Here is an 18221-nt window from a genome sequence, read left to right on the forward strand (position 1 = left end):
GCAAATATGGTGGCGTCTGATGTTTACTGAAAGTTGAAAAGACTAAAACAACGAGTTTGGTCCATGCTATTTTCATCAAATGTTCATTGCTTACAAATGTTCCGTCACCTACATAATTACATATTCGATGTAAAAAAAAAGTACAAGGAGCGTTCTGAAAATATACATAGACTCTAATTTACATAAAATATTCAAGGAAAAATCATCCAAGAAAAATGTTCTGTTCCGTGTTAGTTCATTCTTCCATGAACTGAGGTGATGGTGGAGTCATATTTTTCTTCTTCTTCTCTGTATCTGCTTCAAATATTCGAACCAAATATTCAAAAATTAGCATGTTAATCTATCTGTAAATGTATATGTTTACCGTAAGAAGCTCCTCGAAACTCGACTTCTCTCAGCTCTTGGACAAGAGCACAACAACAACACATTAGATGTGACAAAAAGTCATCAATGGACCCTCCCTGCCAAATCAAGACGATCTTAAGCGTTTGAAATAACATTGGATATCAAACGGTTTAATGTACCTTTATATTCAGCGTATTCCGAAGCTTCTTCCTGATGCAACAAGTATAGCAGCAGCAAGAGAGCATCAAAGAATACACCATTAGCTCATTACAAGCTTCACTTGCAGCTGAAACAAAAAACCATAAAAGCAAACTTTTGTATCATATTCTTCTTGGTATCTCAGATCACAAACTAGTCTGCATTCATATATAATTATTTCTTACTGATTTGTTTGTTATTAGCCACAGTGGATATCTTTGACAATGTACCACACGGGTAAAAGAATGTCTTTAAGCCTGCGAGTTTCATACCTTACATTATATCATTTACATCTTTGATGTTAAAAGAAAAGCATTAATCTTGAAAGTAAGAACAGAGAAAGATGGCTTACATAGGGAAGGTTCTGAACAACAATCCAACAAGTCAGTGTGCCATTCTTCCTGGTGTTGTGATGATTCTATCCCTCTAGTACTACTTTTCTTTGGATAAACTGCATCATATGAGTCATCTTTCACAGGTTCATCATCAACATCTGCAGCAGTTTCCGTGACCTCAATCAAACGTTGTAAGACATGGCATTGGTCCGTGTCATAACGAGCCCGTGAACGTTGCAACTCAACTTGGAGTTTCCCATTCTCCGTTTTAAGCGCTTCGCAGAAACCCATCTCGGGGTAAGAACGAGAGAGCGTCTTCTTGAGAACCGAAGCAGCAGCTTCTCTGGTGGATTCTTGTTTCAAAATAACATCTTGCACCTTTCTATCTTCTTCATCGAGCGTGTACTCACGCTGATCACTGTCAATAACTTCAAGCCTCTCCTATCACAACAAAACTCCAAACTCAGTTTCCGACAATGTCAACAACAAAAATATTATATTTCCTCTGTTTCGGAAAGATGAATTTTCTAAGAATTTTTGTTTCACAAAGATGTATTTTTCATATTTTAATGTATTTTTTGTTAATTAATAATAAAAAATTATGTGTTTCAAAAACATTAATTGCATTTCTTAAAATCTTATTGGTTTGAAAATATAGAAAATATAAAATTACAAAAACCTACGAATTAATAACTAAGTTTTACTGTGTTCTTTTAATAAGTGCGAAATTTTTAAAAGATAAATTAATTTAAAACGGAAGGAGTATTAAACTGACTTACACGAACCCGAACGTTGTCCACCAACGTTATAAGCGGAATGATCTTGAGATAACGATCGATCTCGTCCTGAGCCTTACGAAACTGGTAGACAATGTTCCATCCCATGGCTAACAAGTAGAGATAACTCCTGTCTTGGCAGCTGTTGACAAGAAGGTAAGATCTTCTAAGAGCGTCCTCAAGCCCTTCGAGAGGCTCCTGAACCTCAGGGCGCGTCTTCTTCATCTCAGAGATTTTAAGCTGCTCGAGCAAGTTACCGATGAGCTTAAGATGCTGAGCGAACTGACGGCAGTTCTTCTTGTTAAGTAAATAATATATATACAAAGGACCTCTATGTAATTAGTTAAGAATACAGTAGCCCTACTTGTATACTTGTATAAATACCTTTCTTACGTTTAATAAAAGTATTGAGCCTCCAACTCTATATGGTATCAGAGCCACCTCTGACCTAATCATCTTCTTCAAAATTTCTCATTCTTTCCGCGGTTTCTCTTCATGTCGTCGAACTCCAGCGAAACCGTCTTGCTCACCAACACCAACAACGCCATTCTTAACATCAACATGGCGAACGTAACAAAGCTTACAGCTTCAAACTTCTTGATGTGGAGCCGTCAGATCCAAGCACTCCTAGATGGCTATGATCTTGCCGGTCATCTCGATGGCTCTCTTGCTGTCCCACCTGCGACAATCACCACAGACAATGCGGTGACCACAAATCCTGCGCACACTGCTTGGAAGCGCCAGGATAGGTTGATTTACAGTTCACTGCTCGGATCTATTACGGTGACCATCCAACCCATCCTCTCCACCACCACCACTGCGGCTGAGATATGGAGTACGCTCAATGCTACCTACGCCAAGCCGAGTCGCGGACACTTCAAACAACTCAAACAGCAACTCAAAACCACCACGAAGGGAACCAAGTCCATCAATGAATATGTTCAAGGACTAACGGCTATTTTTGATCAGCTTGCTCTGCTTGGCAAACCGGAAGATCCCGAAGATCAAATTGATTTCATACTCGAGGGACTTCCAGAGGACTACAAAACCTTGATTGATCAAGTTGAGGGCCGAGACACTACTCCCTCCATCACCGAGCTTCATGAAAAGCTGATCAATCATGAAGCAAAACTCCAGTCGAAGCAATCCACTCCGACCTCTGTTCCGGTCACTGCTAACTTCACCAACTACAAAGGAAGCAATCGTGGTGGCTATCAAGGCAACAAGCGCGGTGGTTATCAAGGAAACAACCGTGGGAATCAGACATGGCAGCAGCAGCAGCAGTTTCATGCGCCTCCGGCTAACTCTGCTCCGCGAGGCTATCAAGGGAAGTGCCAACTATGTGGAGTCTTTGGCCACAGTGCGAGGCGCTGCAATCAACTTCCGAGTGCAGGTCCGATGTCAGCTGCTACAAATCCAACGCCTTGGCCACCAAGAGCGAACCTAGCTGCCTCGTATCCATACAACTCGGCGCCATGGCTCCTGGACAGTGGTGCCACGCACCATCTGACTTCTGACTTGAACAACCTTGCACTGCATCAACCATATCAGGGAGGTGATGAGGTTGCCATCGCTGATGGATCAGGCTTGCAAATCACGCATATCGGTTCCTCCTCTCTCCCTACTCGGCTCAAATCTTTACATCTTAAGGATATACTTTGTGTTCCTAATGTTCATAAGAACTTGATTTCTGTTTATCGACTCTGCAATGCTAATCAAGTATCTGTTGAATTCTTTCCTGCTTCGTTTCAGGTGAAGGATCTCAGCACGGGGGTCAAACTGCTTCAAGGCAAAACGAAGGGTGAACTGTATGAGTGGCCTATGTCTGCATCAACCTCTCCTGCTTCCTATGCTGCGTACCCAGACACAAAGGCCACCTTAGATCAATGGCATCATCGCCTAGGACACCCTTCCCCTGCTACCCTTAAAACCATTGTTTCTCAGTTTGCTTTACCATGTTTTTCAAACTCTATTTCTATTCCTTGCAATGATTGTCTTCTCAATAAAATTCATAAACTTCCCTTTCAAACAAGTTCAATCATCTCCACAAAACCTCTCCAATATATTTTCTCTGATGTTTGGCAATCACCAATCCTCTCACCCCAAAACTTCAAATACTATGTCCTATTTGTTGATCACTATACAAGATATACGTGGTTATACCCGCTTACAGCCAAATCTCAAGTCAAGGATATATTTCTTCTTTTCAAACCTCTAGTCGAAAACCGCTTTGACACAAAGATCAAACATCTTTACTCCGACAATGGCGGAGAATACCTAGCCCTACGCCCTTACCTTGCCACACACGGCATTACCCATCTCACAAGCCCTCCTCATACCCCTGAACACAATGGTATATCTGAAAGGAAGCATCGGCACATTGTCGAAACAGGCTTATCCCTTCTCTCTACAGCCAATATGCCATTAACCCTTTGGCCTCTAGCCTTTGCAGTCGCGGTATTTCTTATTAACCGCTTACCCACCCCGAACCTCTCTAACCAATCCCCTTTTCAGAAGCTCTTCCATCAAAACCCAAACTACTCAAAACTTAGAACCTTCGGGTGCCTTGCTTACCCATGGTTACGACCTTATGCTCCCAACAAACTTGAAACCAGGTCCTTACCTTGTGTTTTCATTGGCTATTCCCCAACCCAGAGTGCCTATCAATGCCTTGACCCAACTACAGGCCGTGTTTACACTACTCGGCATGTGAGATTCAATGAGAAACAATTTCCTTACACCTCTCTCATCAATCGCAAAACCAACACCCCACCTGAACCAAACCAAGAACCATCTTCAGCTCCACCTTTCACTAATGTTCCTGCAACATTGCCACTCATACAGTCTACTCCGTTGGCCACGAACACGCAACCCCCGGGCTCAGATACTCCACCAGATTCGTCGTCACCAAGTGATTCATCAGCCTCCTCGTCACCGGCTCAGAGTTCCTCTGCTCCTGCTCCTGCACCTGCAGTATCGGAACAACCCTCCAGCACTGATACTGTGACGACACCAGAAGGATCACAACAAGAACAGGCTCCGCAACAGTCATCTGTCTCTCCTGCACCATCACCACAGCCCTCGCCTCCTGTGGAACAACCTGCACCTCCTCCACTTGCTCCAATAGCTCCGCGACATCCTATGCAAACGAGGTCTAGGAACAATATCACTAAGCCGGCAACGAAGTACAACCTAGCTGCGACTGTGGAATGTGATCCTCATTGGATCCCATCCACATGGCAACAAGCGATGAAACATGCTCACTGGCGTAAGGCAATGAGTGCAGAGTTCACATCTACGACTGATCACTACACTTGGGATTTGGTTGCGGTAACACAGAGGATGAACGTCGTTGGATGTCGATGGATTTTCACGATCAAGTACAATCCAGATGGCACCATCAACAAATACAAAGCAAGAATCGTAGCGAAAGGCTACCATCAGCAGCAAGGCATAGACTACAAGGACACATTTAGCCCGGTGATTAAAGCTACAACAATTCGAATCATACTTGGATTGGCTGTTAGCTGCGACTGGCCAGTTCGTCAAATTGACGTCAACACTGCATTTCTGCAAGGTCATTTAAAAGAGGAAGTGTTCATGTCTCAGCCTCCAGGGTTTCACGATCCGAGTAAACCTACACATGTGTGTCGGCTCAGAAAAGCGATCTACGGTCTCAAACAAGCTCCACGAGCTTGGTACTCCGAACTCAAAACATATCTTCTCTCGATCGGCTTCAGGAACTCTTTATCTGATACCTCGTTGTTCATCTTGAAACTCAATGGCACTTATATTTATCTTCTGGTTTATGTCGATGATATCCTTGTAACAGGAAGTTCTCCAGTGCTAGTTCAACGTATCATCGACACTATAGCCAAGAAATTCTCTATTAAAGATATGGGAACACTTGGTTACTTCCTTGGCATCGAAGCTATACGGACGCCACAAGGTCTCCACTTGATGCAGAGAAAATACATCACGGATCTTCTCACCAAGGTTAATATGCTTCACGCCAAGCCAGTTGCTACTCCTTTGCCTTCCTCGCCAAAGTTAACTCAACACTCCGGCTCGCCTATATCTGATCCTCATGAGTACCGTCAGATTGTTGGTAGTCTTCAGTATCTTGCACTCACGCGACCGGACATTTCTTATGCAGTGAACAAGCTCTCACAATATATGCATTGTCCCACAACTGATCACTGGCAAGCTGCTAAACGAGTTCTACGCTACCTCTCTGGTACTCTCACACATGGAATCTTCCTTCCTAAACAGAAGCAACCAGCATTACATGCATTCTCTGATGCCGACTGGGCAGGTGACTCCGACGACTTTGTCTCTACAAACGCTTATGTCATCTACATGGGTCGTCAACCCATCTCTTGGACGTCCAAGAAGCAACGAGGAGTAGCACGATCTTCTACAGAAGCGGAGTATCGCTCAGTTGCCAACACTGCAGCAGAGGTTCGCTGGGTTTGCTCGCTTTTACATGAACTTGGCGTCCCGATAACGACAACTCCAACCATCTACTGCGACAACATAGGAGCCACCTATCTATGTGCTAATCCAGTGTTTCATTCCCGAATGAAGCATATTGCTCTTGACTACCACTTTGTTCGAGGTCAGATTCAGAATGGTAGACTTCGTGTATCTCATGTCTCCACACATGATCAGCTGGCGGATGGGCTCACGAAACCACTATCCCGAGCACGGTTTCAAGACTTGAGAAGCAAGATTGGTGTGCGTCAACTCCCACCATCTTGAGGGAGCGTGTTAAGTAAATAATATATATACAAAGGACCTCTATGTAATTAGTTAAGAATACAGTAGCCCTACTTGTATACTTGTATAAATACCTTTCTTACGTTTAATAAAAGTATTGAGCCTCCAACTCTATACTTCTTGTGCATACGAGCTGTGTTCGCGGCGGCGACTATCATTCCGATGAGTTTCACGGCGTCTACTCCTGTGAGCTGCGCCACTGAAGCTATTTCCCCTAGCTGATCCCATGAATGAGCCATTTTTGGAATCTTTCTGTCGTCCTTACCGCTTGAAGATAAGAAGAAGAAGTGAAGAAGCTCGTTGAGTGTGTTTGTTTCGGTGATAGTTTGGTAATGGATTATCCTGTATCATGTCTTTACTTGCCACGTAGGAGCTGACGTACCATTGCACGAGTTTTGGGATTACGAATCTATGTTATGTGTCACTGCAGATAATTACGGATCTACCACGTATAGTTTTAACCTCCCCAGACACCGTGAAAGTTGAAGCGGTGTTATACAAAACAAAACCAAAATAAATAGGCATGGACCTGCGGGCTGGGATCGGATTTTTCGAACTTCAAATTTTTAGATTCTTTTTTGTATTGGATTCTATTTAATAATATTTCGAGTTCGGGTCAATTTTATAATTTAGTTTAAGGTTTATTGTGGTTTCAAACTCATTTCGGAATTCAGTAGAAAAATAATAATTATGGAACCAATTAATTTCAAACCTTTAGATATAATATTAAAATATACAGAAATTAAGTACTTTAGTTGGTATTAAAATTTTAAATCTATTTGAATACAAGATGATTTTTCCGCACGAGTACAAATATTTACACTTAGTGGTTGAACAGTAATACTTGATAAATATTTGTTTCCTTTATTTATAAATTTTATTTTGTAGTTTATATGTATAATAAAATATTTCCATCTTAACTATATATGTTCTTTTAGGTTAAATTTTAACTATAGACTTTTATGCATTATAATTTGAGATATAAATGAATACATTTTAACTAAAGATAAGGTTAAAAATGACTCAAAAGGCACAAGTAAATGCATGTCAAAATAGTTACATTCAATTAAAAAAAGTAACACCATATCAAATACATGTTTATAATCCATAAGATAACAAAAAAGACTAATACATATTTAGTCTTTGGGCCTAAATTTTTTTGGGGTCTCATAGTTATCAAACAAATATTGATTATATTTATAATAGTTTTTATTATATATGCATATTCATAAAATCATCATAGATAGAGAAAAAAATTAAATTCATACATTTTAATTTTTATGAATTTAAATTTGATGCAATACAATAATATTTTGATTATCAACTGGTTTATTGAAATAAATTAACTATAGGATAAATTTAATATTGTAAACCATAATAAACATAGAAAATAAGATATATTTATTAAATATATATTACATAATAATCAAGTAGATTCATTAAATATAAATATAAATATAAGCTACATAAAATTATTTATTTATACCTTAATTTTTAATAAAATTTAAGTAATCATAAAGTAAATTATGAGGTTTTCACCAAACATAGAAAATCTAAAAATATTAAATGCTTATTTGATAATATTATTTTTAATTTTTGAATTGTGAAGAGAAAATTTAAAATATTTTAAAACTTATTTTTATTTGTAAAAAGGAAAAAAAACCACGTTGCAAAAAAAAAAACCCTTGAAAAGTGAGGGAAAGTTGTACGGCCTATAAGTATGGGCCTATTGGACATTTAGGCCTGCTATTGAGTCTTAGTGCTTATTATTGTTGCCAAACACCTTTTATTCGTTCTTGGTCTATAAATAACGGAGCTTTGAGGAGAATAACAGAAGAAACATTCAGGATCGGAGAGTTCCTAAGTCTGGGAATTGCTTCTTCTTCTTCTCTGATCCTGCGAATTCTTTTTACCAAAACTCGGTTGGGTTTTTCCAGTTTTTAATCAAAAAGCCCCCCCCAACAGTTGCGATTCTCTCGTAACTAATCTCTCAATCTAGGGTTTTCGCGAGTTCGCCTCTGAGTTTGGTCTGTGATCGTGTGAGAGGATGTCTCGGTGTTACCCGTTCCCTCCACCTGGCTTTGTACCGAACCGAGTTCGGGACGAGTCTCTGATCGAACCGATCAAAAAGGTTCGTTTGAGCAATTAGAAAGTCTATGGCTTTTTATTTTCCGAGTTCATGTGATCTTTTTTTTTTTTAATAATGCTCCTGCGAAAGATTGAAACACTTAAGAAAACACGAAAACTGTTAGACGAAAAGCATTAAAACATTGATTAAAACAGTCCATAGAACCAAAGTCTGTGGCACTAGCACTAGTGTATGTTTATCTAAGCAAATTGTGGACACTAACTGGTGTTTTGTTGTTCCATTGGTTTGAAAATACAGGGGACAAAGGAGGAAGTTAAGAGAGAAAAGAAAGATAAAAAACACAACAAGGATAAAAAGAGGAAAGAGAGGGCTGGCCGAAGCAGAGAGCACCGTCATCACAAGAGACTGCGCAAAGATGAAAGCGCCAATGCTAGTAAGAAGGTTGATGATGACAATGAGATTGAGTCCCTGGAGAAGAGTTGCCTTACGATGGAACCTGACCATCAAACGTCGTCTCAGAACTCTTCTGATAGCAATGAGAATGAGGGACCGAATCATATTCAGAGTCAGCCCTTCGATGGTAGGCATAACGACTCTGGTGAGTGTGTTTGTTTACTTGTTGTCGGGTCTGTTTTGCTTCACGTGCTTGCCACGATGATGACTCTCTTTCTTCGAATTGTTGCTATGGGTTTTGAAGAAACTAGCATACGGGTCTTGTTACATGGCAAAGGGCAGAAATATCCTGAGGTGATGATGACAGATTCTTCTCATACTGCTCTGTGCGAGTGCGTTGGTCATCGTTATTCGACTTCCGCAAATCAAGCTCCACGAGATGCTTCGAGGGTCTGCCAAGAAAAGACAAGAGATCCAGTTTTTGATTCAGCTGTAGATATCTCAACAAAACTCTGCAAGGATGAGGAAACAAACAGACAGTTTAGTATGCAACTAGGTAAAGAGAAACGGGCTGCCTCCTCTAGTCTAGAAGAAAGAATTGGACCTTCAAAGCTCTGCAGAAAATGCCCTCCTTCCACGGCCATGCGATTCTGGAAACTCATAGAGGACTGGGCTCCTGATCGGCTTGAGACCAAGCTCAACGACTCTGAAGATGAAGAATTGTGGTTGTTGATGAAAGTTGGCGCCAAAAGACATCATGGTCAAGCTAGCGTTCAGACAAGCAGCAAGGGAAGTAGTTCGATGGTGTGGGCAACTACTGCTCAGTTTCTTCCAGAAGCCGAACTACACGCATTGCCATTCACTGTACCCTTCTGATTTCAGAGAGTTGTTGACATGACAAACAGATTGTTTCCCGATGTATTGTAGAATAGCATTTTGAACTCGGAAGTATATGTGTGGTTATTTGTAGATACACAGTTAATATATACATAGTAAGTAATATCAAAATTGATTTTACATCTCAGAAATTTGAGTTTTCTCACAAGTTTTTTCTTTTGGGGTATGAACTCAACACTATAGAGTAATCTTCCTATGCTCGATGCTTTCTTTTCTTATTTAACTTATGGTTTTGTTGGTTTTACAATAACAAAATTTGTCAACTGAAAAAAAAAACTCTATTTTTCTACACTATACATTGATATTCCTATTTTTCTAACTTATGGTTTCAAGAACAAAATTTGTTTGCGGTTAAAAGTTTTGTATTTAGTCCTAAGCCCTGTTCGTTACATCATCGCGAGACGCGGCGGCAGCGGCAAAGAAATGTACTTCTACGGAGACAAAAAGCAACAAAACCAAAGATTCAAGTTGATGCTGGTGGTTTATCGGAAGAAAAATATACGGATGCCGTTGTCGCCATTTTTTTCAGCGTCTCTTTTACTTATTATTAATTGCCGCTGCGTCTAAAAAGTAAAAACAAGCTAGAGATGTGTCGCCGGTGTCGTGAGTTCTCGTGATGAAAGGCTTATTTTTTGATCGCTGCCGCTGTGTCCAGCGATAATGAAACGAACAAGGCTCTAGTTATTTTAAATATAGTTCTGTATCCACGTATAGTTTCCCGTTATATAAACCTCCCCTTTTGATGATCACTACATTGAATATCAGTTTGCTCTTTAACTTGATAGTTTGAGACTGTAATTTGTATATTAATGGAATGCAGAACGTGAAGGGGGGTGTTTGATGCAGCGATCAGAGTGGTACTTCAACCTCCAAAGCAGAAGAAAAAGAAGGGCAAAGCGCAAAAGGCCTGCTCCATTTTGTAATTTCTTTACGCTTATATCTCTCTCTCTTTCTCTTGTCTCTGCCACTCTCCAGTGAAGGCTTAAGAAGAAGAAACTTAATGTTGGTTCAGAGTTGGTTATATTATAACAAGCTTTTTTAATCCTTAGAAAAACTCAGTTACTTCTTCTGTTTTACTGATAAATAGTTTAGAGCTAATATTTCACTGCTACTCAGAGCCGGACCTGAGTTCTGAGGGGCCCCATTCAAAATAAATATAAAAATTACAATTCTTTTAGATAGAACAATATATTTAAGTAAACATAGAATAAAAAGAAGAAAAAATATCTAAAAGCATCGATTAGACGAAACCCAGAAACCATTATCGTAAAAGGAACATCTTTTGCTTATTCTAATTTTACATGACTCACTAAATATTTATCAAGTTATAAACGAAACTCGGATCTATTTTTTCCTGTGTGACAATATTTTTTGTTTTGTTTTGTATGTCTGTTTTGTATATATATGTGAATTTTTTTTAAAAGTGGGGCCCTTAAAAAAGTTGGGGGCCCCATCCAAATGTTTCACAATCCTCTGGTCAAGTCCGGCTCTGCTGCTACTTCTCTCTCTTTTCTTTTTCTCTCTTTGTTCTTTTCCTTCCATATCGTCGTTCAAGAACAAAAGTTGACACCTGTAACATTGCCGTTCAGGCAAGGACTTGTCTTCACCATGTGTGGTGTTACTGTTCTTGATTGTGTCAATTGTCAAAATACGTAATACTACTTCCGGTGTTTTCTTCCTTTAGCGTAGTCATTGATAGAACCGTATTTTATAAATTACGGATTACTGAATATTGTAAAGAATAAAAAATGATAAAATTATACCAAAGAGTAGAAAAGGATGATACAACTACAGAGGCGAGATATTATCTCTTTCCTTAACTCAAAATACGTCCCGTAGTGCGACGGTTCGATAACGTAATGAGTCTCACAATACAACTGTAAACAATCTTCTGAATTTGCGTCACTCTATCAGAAGCCTGGCGAAACTGGTTTTGTGTTGCACTCTCAGACACAAACTAAAATAAAAGAAATATTCAAGTGGGAGCATATATTTGTTGTTGTGTTGCTCGTGTGAAAGTATTCATTTTTCTCTCAAATGCTTAGTAGCATTTTATATAGAAATCAGAGAATGAGAGCACCACTCATACATTTAATACAAAATTTTAAGTTATGATTTCTTCTTTCAAAACCACAACAAAAACGTAAGGTGTGTAATTATGGAGTTTTTAAGTTACATATCATAATGAACATTTATTTCCATTGACTATGACCATGTAACTTTCAAACAAAAATCATTATCACTATTTTTGATAAAATCAAAGTTAGTAATATATTTTGCAATGGGTTCACATTTTTATATTTTAAACAAATATAAAAGATAACCATGAATATGATGTAAACCATAAGTTATTAGACATAAGTTTTTCTAACTATTTAAATCTAAATTCAAACTCAATATCTAATGTGTACATTTGAGTCACACATTTTATAACTCCATTTCTCATTCAAATGAACTTTGTTTTTGACATACTAATACACTACTTCATAGTGTTTGTCAAACATTCGGTTATTCCGACGAACATCTTCGTCCGGAAACTGACCAAAAATGGTCTAAAATCATCTCGTCAAAAACGAGTTCCAACAATCCCCCACATGAATAGAAATGACTCTAGACACTAGACGACTCGATAGACTTGACTTCCTAGACAAGACTCGACAAGACTCAACAAGACTCAACTAAGGACTTTTGAGAGTACAAACGAGAATTTCACTGCATGATGAGTTGGTAGCAATTTTTCAGCCTTGAACCAGTCATTGTTAATAGCTATCGGATTTACTCGGCCAGGAGGTGGCCATGATGTCTTGAACCTCCCGGGCTTTGGTGTAAACCTAGACAATATCCAAAACACAGTTTCATTCTCTCACAAAACTAGGTTCTCTATTGTGTTCATTTTGACCGTGAACATTCCTGGTTATCGTGAATGAACTTTAGAGAATATAGCCATTTTATTCTCCTAGAAACTGCCCCATTTCACACCCACAAGGTGATTTGCCATTAGTTTTGTTTAGAGGAGTATCATGTACTACTCCATTCATATCTCAAAACAATTGGCACAAATCATTAAAAGCAAATGCTTATCCTCTATTCCTTACATGTAGCACTGTTTAATCATCATAGGAACTGAGTATAGACCGAAGTCTTACAGTGCTTTGGGCAGACTTAGTTTGACTTAATTGTCTCCTTGAACCTATTTCTTGGGATCTCCAATCTGATAAGTAGAGTTACCGCCAAACTTCATCTTAGTTCATAGGCTAAACCTATTCCTCTTGATGATATTACAATTTGATCTCATGACACACCTTTAATAACAGGATCCTAGGTTGTCATCATAGTGAACATAATCTCTTGAGATTAGTCGAGATCAATTGTCTAATAATTTTTGTCATCTTCTCAAGATACAATTAACCATTTTACACAAAAACCCAGTGTACAACACTACCTTTTTTTTTCCTTAAAAAATCATATTTTGATAACTATCATTAAGTTAATTTGGCCTCTTGCCAATAACTTTATATGGTAAGCAAAGCTCCCCCCACATTTTTTGCGATAGCTCAAAATCATGCATATTTATTTACATTTAACATCTCTTAAGAGTTTAGAAAATTACTCTACAACTCTTTTAGATTTAAATGAATAAAAATAATTTCGAAAAATTATTACAATTTTCTTTAAAATGTATTTTATTCTCAGAAATTCACATTTTAGATACAACTATTTTCATAGTTCTCTCAAGTTGATTTATAAATCTAACTTGTATATGTTTTGAATTTTTCCAAAACATATTTTTGCTTTTAGCAAATATACATATCATTATATGATATTGTTTGTACCATCAAAACCACTATTTTTTATGATTATTCTCAAACATATTGACTTTAGAAACTACAATACACATGTCAGTTTCAATCATATTGGTCTGAAAATTCTTATTGGTTTTGCATGATCAACCTTTTTAAAAAATTGCATTTAAGCATTGACGAAATACAAATGTTTTGATCAATATCAACAAACATTTTATTTCTTATGGCAAATGATTTATATGTGGCAGACCTCTCCCAAATTTAATTTGGGGCGTCGACTCACAAAATTCATTTCCATCCATACAACTTGATCTCAAAAGATCAAAAATGTTGTTTATAAATATGTTTTCACCATATTTTTTAAACTTGACTCCTTTTTGTTTTCTCATGGTCATCCATGTGCTTAATAATTAAATTAAGTTACATCATAGAAAGAAAATCTGTCACAATGAAACAAAAAACGTTAGGCATTCTTGATAATTAAATCAAATAAATTTGTCTTTAACTAAGTCAAAGCATTAACATGCACTATGACTAAAAAATGTTTTATTCTAGTCCCTTTTTTGACTAATATTAAAAAAATGATTGTAACCACTGGATCCATCAATTAATGATTTTAATCCCCATAGAAATCATCAACAATATAATCTGATGGAATGAACAGATTCTTTATCACCATGAAATCTCCAATTCCTGTTTTCATGACAAAACACTTCACAAAATAATCAGTTTTGTTAGTATAATAATACCAACAAAAATTTACTAGAAAGATTATTTTGAAATAATTCTATAGGTCTGACTCCGGCATCTTTTCCCAAAGATCAATCAATCTATTCTTACAAAAAAATACTTTTTACAATAATCAGTCCGGTTAGTGCAAAGCAATAAATGGATATTTTGTATTTTATAAATTACGGATTACTGAATATTGTAAAGAATAAAAAATGATAAAATTATACCAAAGAGTAGAAAAGGATGATACAACTGCAGAGGCGAGATATTATCTCTTTCCTTAACTCAAAATACGTCCCGTAGTGCGACGGTTCGATAACGTAATGGGTCCCATGATACAACTGCAAACAATCTTCTGAATTTGCGTCACTCTATCAAAAGCCTGGCGAAACTGGTTTTGTGTTGCACTCTCAGACACAAACTAAAATAAAAAAAATATTCAAGTGGGAACATATATTTGTTGTTGTGTTGCTCGTGTGAAAGTGTTCATTTTTCTCTCAAATGCTTAGTAGCATTTTATATAGAAATCAGAGAATGAGGGCACCACTCATACATTTAATACAAAATTTTAAGTTATGATTTCTTCTTTCAAAACCATAACAAAAACGTAAGGTGTGTAATTATGGAGTTTTTAAGTTACATATCATAATGGACATTTATTTCCATTGACTATGACCATGTAACTTTCAAACAAAAATCATTATCACTATTTTTGATAAAATCAAAGTTAGTAATATATTTTGCAATGGGTTCACATTTTTATATTTTAAACAAATATAAAAGATAACCATGAATATGATATAAACCATAAGTTACTAGATATTAGTCTTTCTAACTATTTAAATCCAAATTCAAACCCAATATCTCATGTGTACATGTAAGTCACACATTTTATAACTCCATTTCTCGTTCAAATGAACTTTGTTTTTGACATATTAATACACTACTTCATAGTGTTTGTCAAATATTCGGTTATTCCGATGAACGTCTTCGTCCGGAAACTGACCGAAAATAGTCTAAAACCATCTCGTCAAAAACGAGTTCCAACAGTCATACCATTAGGCAGAGAGTTTCACATTTAGTATATCCATGTCTTTGAATATGTATATAATTAGTTAGTTTGTTAGAGCCTCAATGCCAAAATCACCAGGTTCGAAACCTGTATAAGCCGTTTGTAATAATTTATTTAAATTATCCTTTTTTTATTTGACCTATTACCAATGAACAACAGGTTGTCTTCCTAGCCATTGTGTCAATAACATTAACATACAATAATACCATTTCAGTTGTTTTTTCTTCTTCTTAATCTGCGGTCAAATATAGCGTGTAAAAGCTATTACCTTTCTACAAAAAAATAGTAACATACTCAGGGTTTGAGATTTAGTAGAAACTTGATTATTAACATACAACTAGGTGTTTTCATTCACAATATGCAGTAATAATTTTTTTAAATTTAAATTTTATATTAAAATAAATTTTATTATTTTCTTACCAATATTTAAATACAAATTTGATTTAGTTAAAACTAAAATTAAGTTTAAATCCATGTGTTCTTTCTTTCACAAGATTGATAGCCAAGGTCACAGACTAGTAAATATTTATAGTTATTAAATAGGTTTTTGTTCAGGTGGCCTATTAGCTCAGTTGGTTAGAGCGTCGTGCTAATAACGCGAAGGTCACAGGTTCGAAACCTGTATAGGCCAACTCTTCAATTTTGTTGTATTAATTATTTGTCCGTTTTTTTAAACACCATGCAGTCTCTGAGCTTTTCTCAAAAACGGCTGATCCGTAAACATCCGCAAAGGAACCTTAGTGTTGCTTCGTTACCTGGCCCCTCTCTAAACCAAAAAACAGTGAAACTTTTTTTTTTCCTTCTGAAAGATTTCATTAAACCATAAACAGAGTACAAACAGAGTACGAATAATAATACAATTGATCAACCCAAAAAAACAATTGGCATCGATCAACAACCAACAACAACAACCTCCTTCCACGGAGCCAAAATCAGAGGAACCGGCTTTCATCGACAAAGAGTTCGAAGAGCCATCCCCGATGACCCCTAGCGACGTAAGAGCGCAATCTTTCTTGCCGTGTAACGCTTTGTGCAATGATCGCCGCTCCTCTATTCTCCTCTTTCGAGACGCTCAAAAGTTGAAACTCCTCCATATGAGCTAATCTTCTATTAAGTTCCTCAGACTGAAAACACAATGCCGGCCAAAGTGCGGTTTCAAAGTTGCCGCAAATATTTCTCTGAAATCCCCTGCAAAGACGATCTTTCTGTATCTTAGACTCACCATACTATCAATCGCCGAGAGAATAATAGTGAGTCTTGCGTCCTCCAGGCTGTCTATAGCTGAGAAAGCCCTTCTGCTATGAACCATAACAACATCTCGATGGTTTCTTACGACCCAAGCAACTCCAAGGAGCTTGGATTTCTTGATCCATTCAAATCCCACGTTACACATCAGCCATCCTTCTCTGGGAGGAGACCATTTACGAATCTTTTTGACCTCTTGATCACGGCTCTGAACCGTTAATTGGTCATCAACCCTTTGTACCAGTAGCCACTCCTCAAAATCTTTCTTTGCTTTTAACTGTATCTCCTCAGGCTCCCATCTGCTTCCCTTAAATAACAGATCATTTCAAAAAACAATGAAACTTTAAAAACAGAAAAATAGATTTATTAATTTAACCTGAATCAAAAATACTATTTCGATTACAAGTGACTCAAACGAAATTTACCCAAATCAAAAAATTCCTAACTAAGGATATCCATGAAGCATTATCTTTTCTTCTATAATTCACTCTATTTTATTTCTAAGGGTATCTAGAATAACTCTATTATAGAATTGATTTTTTTCTAATGATTAAGGGCATGACTGGTTTCCCCGCTACCACCCGCAAACGCAGGTTTTGCGGTTTGCAGCGGTTGTTAGCGTTTCGAAACAATCATAGAAAACGCTACAAATCGCTTCAAACCGCTCCAAATCTTTTAAAATCAAAAGCTGGTTCCAGCTAGCGTTTGCGGTTGCGGGCGGTTGCGGGAGGATAATGTTTTTTTCTTTAAAAACAAAATAAATAATAATAATAATAAAAATATCCAATAAAAATTTTAAATTGAAATAATAGAAATTGTAAAATGTATACATATTATATTTTTATTTATATTATAAAAATTTCAAACCAAAATATTTTCTATAAATTTTTAAAATTTAATAATATGATTTTATAAATATAAATTTTATATTTATTATATTTTATAATTTTTAATATTTTTATAATTATATAAAATGTAAATATTGTTAATTTATTATTTAACAGATGTTGCGTTTGGCAGTTTACCAATCATAAGAGTCCTGCAAACGCAACAATTACTAATCGCTGTACCAGTCGTACAAATCTCTAGAAAACGCTTGAAACCGCAACCACCCGCATTCGTAAATTTCCGCAACCGCAAACGCAACCGCTGCGATTAAACCAGTCAGGCTCTAACTCTAATTTCGTTTGATCCTTAACACATAAGGTCGAATGAACAATTAGTTAATTATTTAAATTAAAAATTATTTGTATGTGAAAAGAATACGATTTTGTCAAACAAGAACGATCGTGGGATACAAATGTTCCAGAACATGGCATCCTCAAACATTATCATGACGACGAAAAGAAAAGAATCTTGTCTGTCGTATTTGCTTACCACTTTTTTTTTCATAAATCTACTGGTAACTAAGCAAAATACTTGCCCTTTTTTCAATCTAAGCAAAATACTCTATGTCGCATGGCTACTATTTTAACGATAGCTACTTTCAGTTCTTGTTTGAATCTTTCTGGTCAGTTTTTGTCGGTTTTGATTCTTTTGGATAGAAAACTTTTAGAC

General features: G+C 36.9%; 2 protein-coding genes and 1 non-coding gene across 8 annotated transcripts; 2 read left to right on the forward strand and 1 right to left on the reverse strand.

The window, feature by feature from the left end:
* Positions 1-40: 40 nt before the first annotated feature.
* Positions 41-6906, reverse strand: LOC108824075 (protein MID1-COMPLEMENTING ACTIVITY 1). 5 transcript variants are annotated; one of them, XM_056995180.1, is made up of 7 exons: positions 6550-6906; positions 1658-1948; positions 896-1319; positions 729-800; positions 525-631; positions 365-461; positions 41-294 (listed from the first exon to the last, which is right to left on the reverse strand). In XM_056995180.1, the coding sequence occupies exons 1-7, from the start codon at positions 6670-6672 to the stop codon at positions 236-238; spliced, it is 1173 nt and encodes a 390-aa protein (XP_056851160.1). In that variant the 5' UTR covers positions 6673-6906; the 3' UTR covers positions 41-235. The 5 variants fall into 5 exon arrangements, with proteins under 5 accessions (XP_056851160.1, XP_056851161.1, XP_056851159.1 ...); XM_056995181.1 differs by having other exon boundaries at positions 41-297; positions 365-479; positions 1658-1894; positions 6517-6906; XM_056995179.1 differs by having other exon boundaries at positions 41-297; positions 365-479; positions 1658-1894; positions 6508-6906.
* Positions 6907-8250: 1344 nt separating this feature from the next.
* LOC108835225 (uncharacterized) lies at positions 8251-9943 on the forward strand. 2 transcript variants are annotated; one of them, XM_018608507.2, is made up of 3 exons: positions 8251-8564; positions 8820-9120; positions 9220-9943. In XM_018608507.2, the coding sequence occupies exons 1-3, from the start codon at positions 8481-8483 to the stop codon at positions 9789-9791; spliced, it is 957 nt and encodes a 318-aa protein (XP_018464009.1). In that variant the 5' UTR covers positions 8251-8480; the 3' UTR covers positions 9792-9943. The 2 variants fall into 2 exon arrangements, with proteins under 2 accessions (XP_018464009.1, XP_018464008.1); XM_018608506.2 differs by having other exon boundaries at positions 8820-9943.
* A 6033-nt stretch (positions 9944-15976) lies between these two features.
* On the forward strand, positions 15977-16050 carry TRNAI-AAU (transfer RNA isoleucine (anticodon AAU)). Its single transcript has one exon. It is a non-coding gene; the product is annotated as a tRNA-Ile (tRNA).
* Positions 16051-18221: the final 2171 nt, after the last annotated feature.

The sequence above is a fragment of the Raphanus sativus genome, chromosome 9 (genome assembly GCF_000801105.2).
Source record: "Raphanus sativus cultivar WK10039 chromosome 9, ASM80110v3, whole genome shotgun sequence".
Taxonomy (NCBI): Eukaryota; Viridiplantae; Streptophyta; class Magnoliopsida; order Brassicales; family Brassicaceae; genus Raphanus; species Raphanus sativus.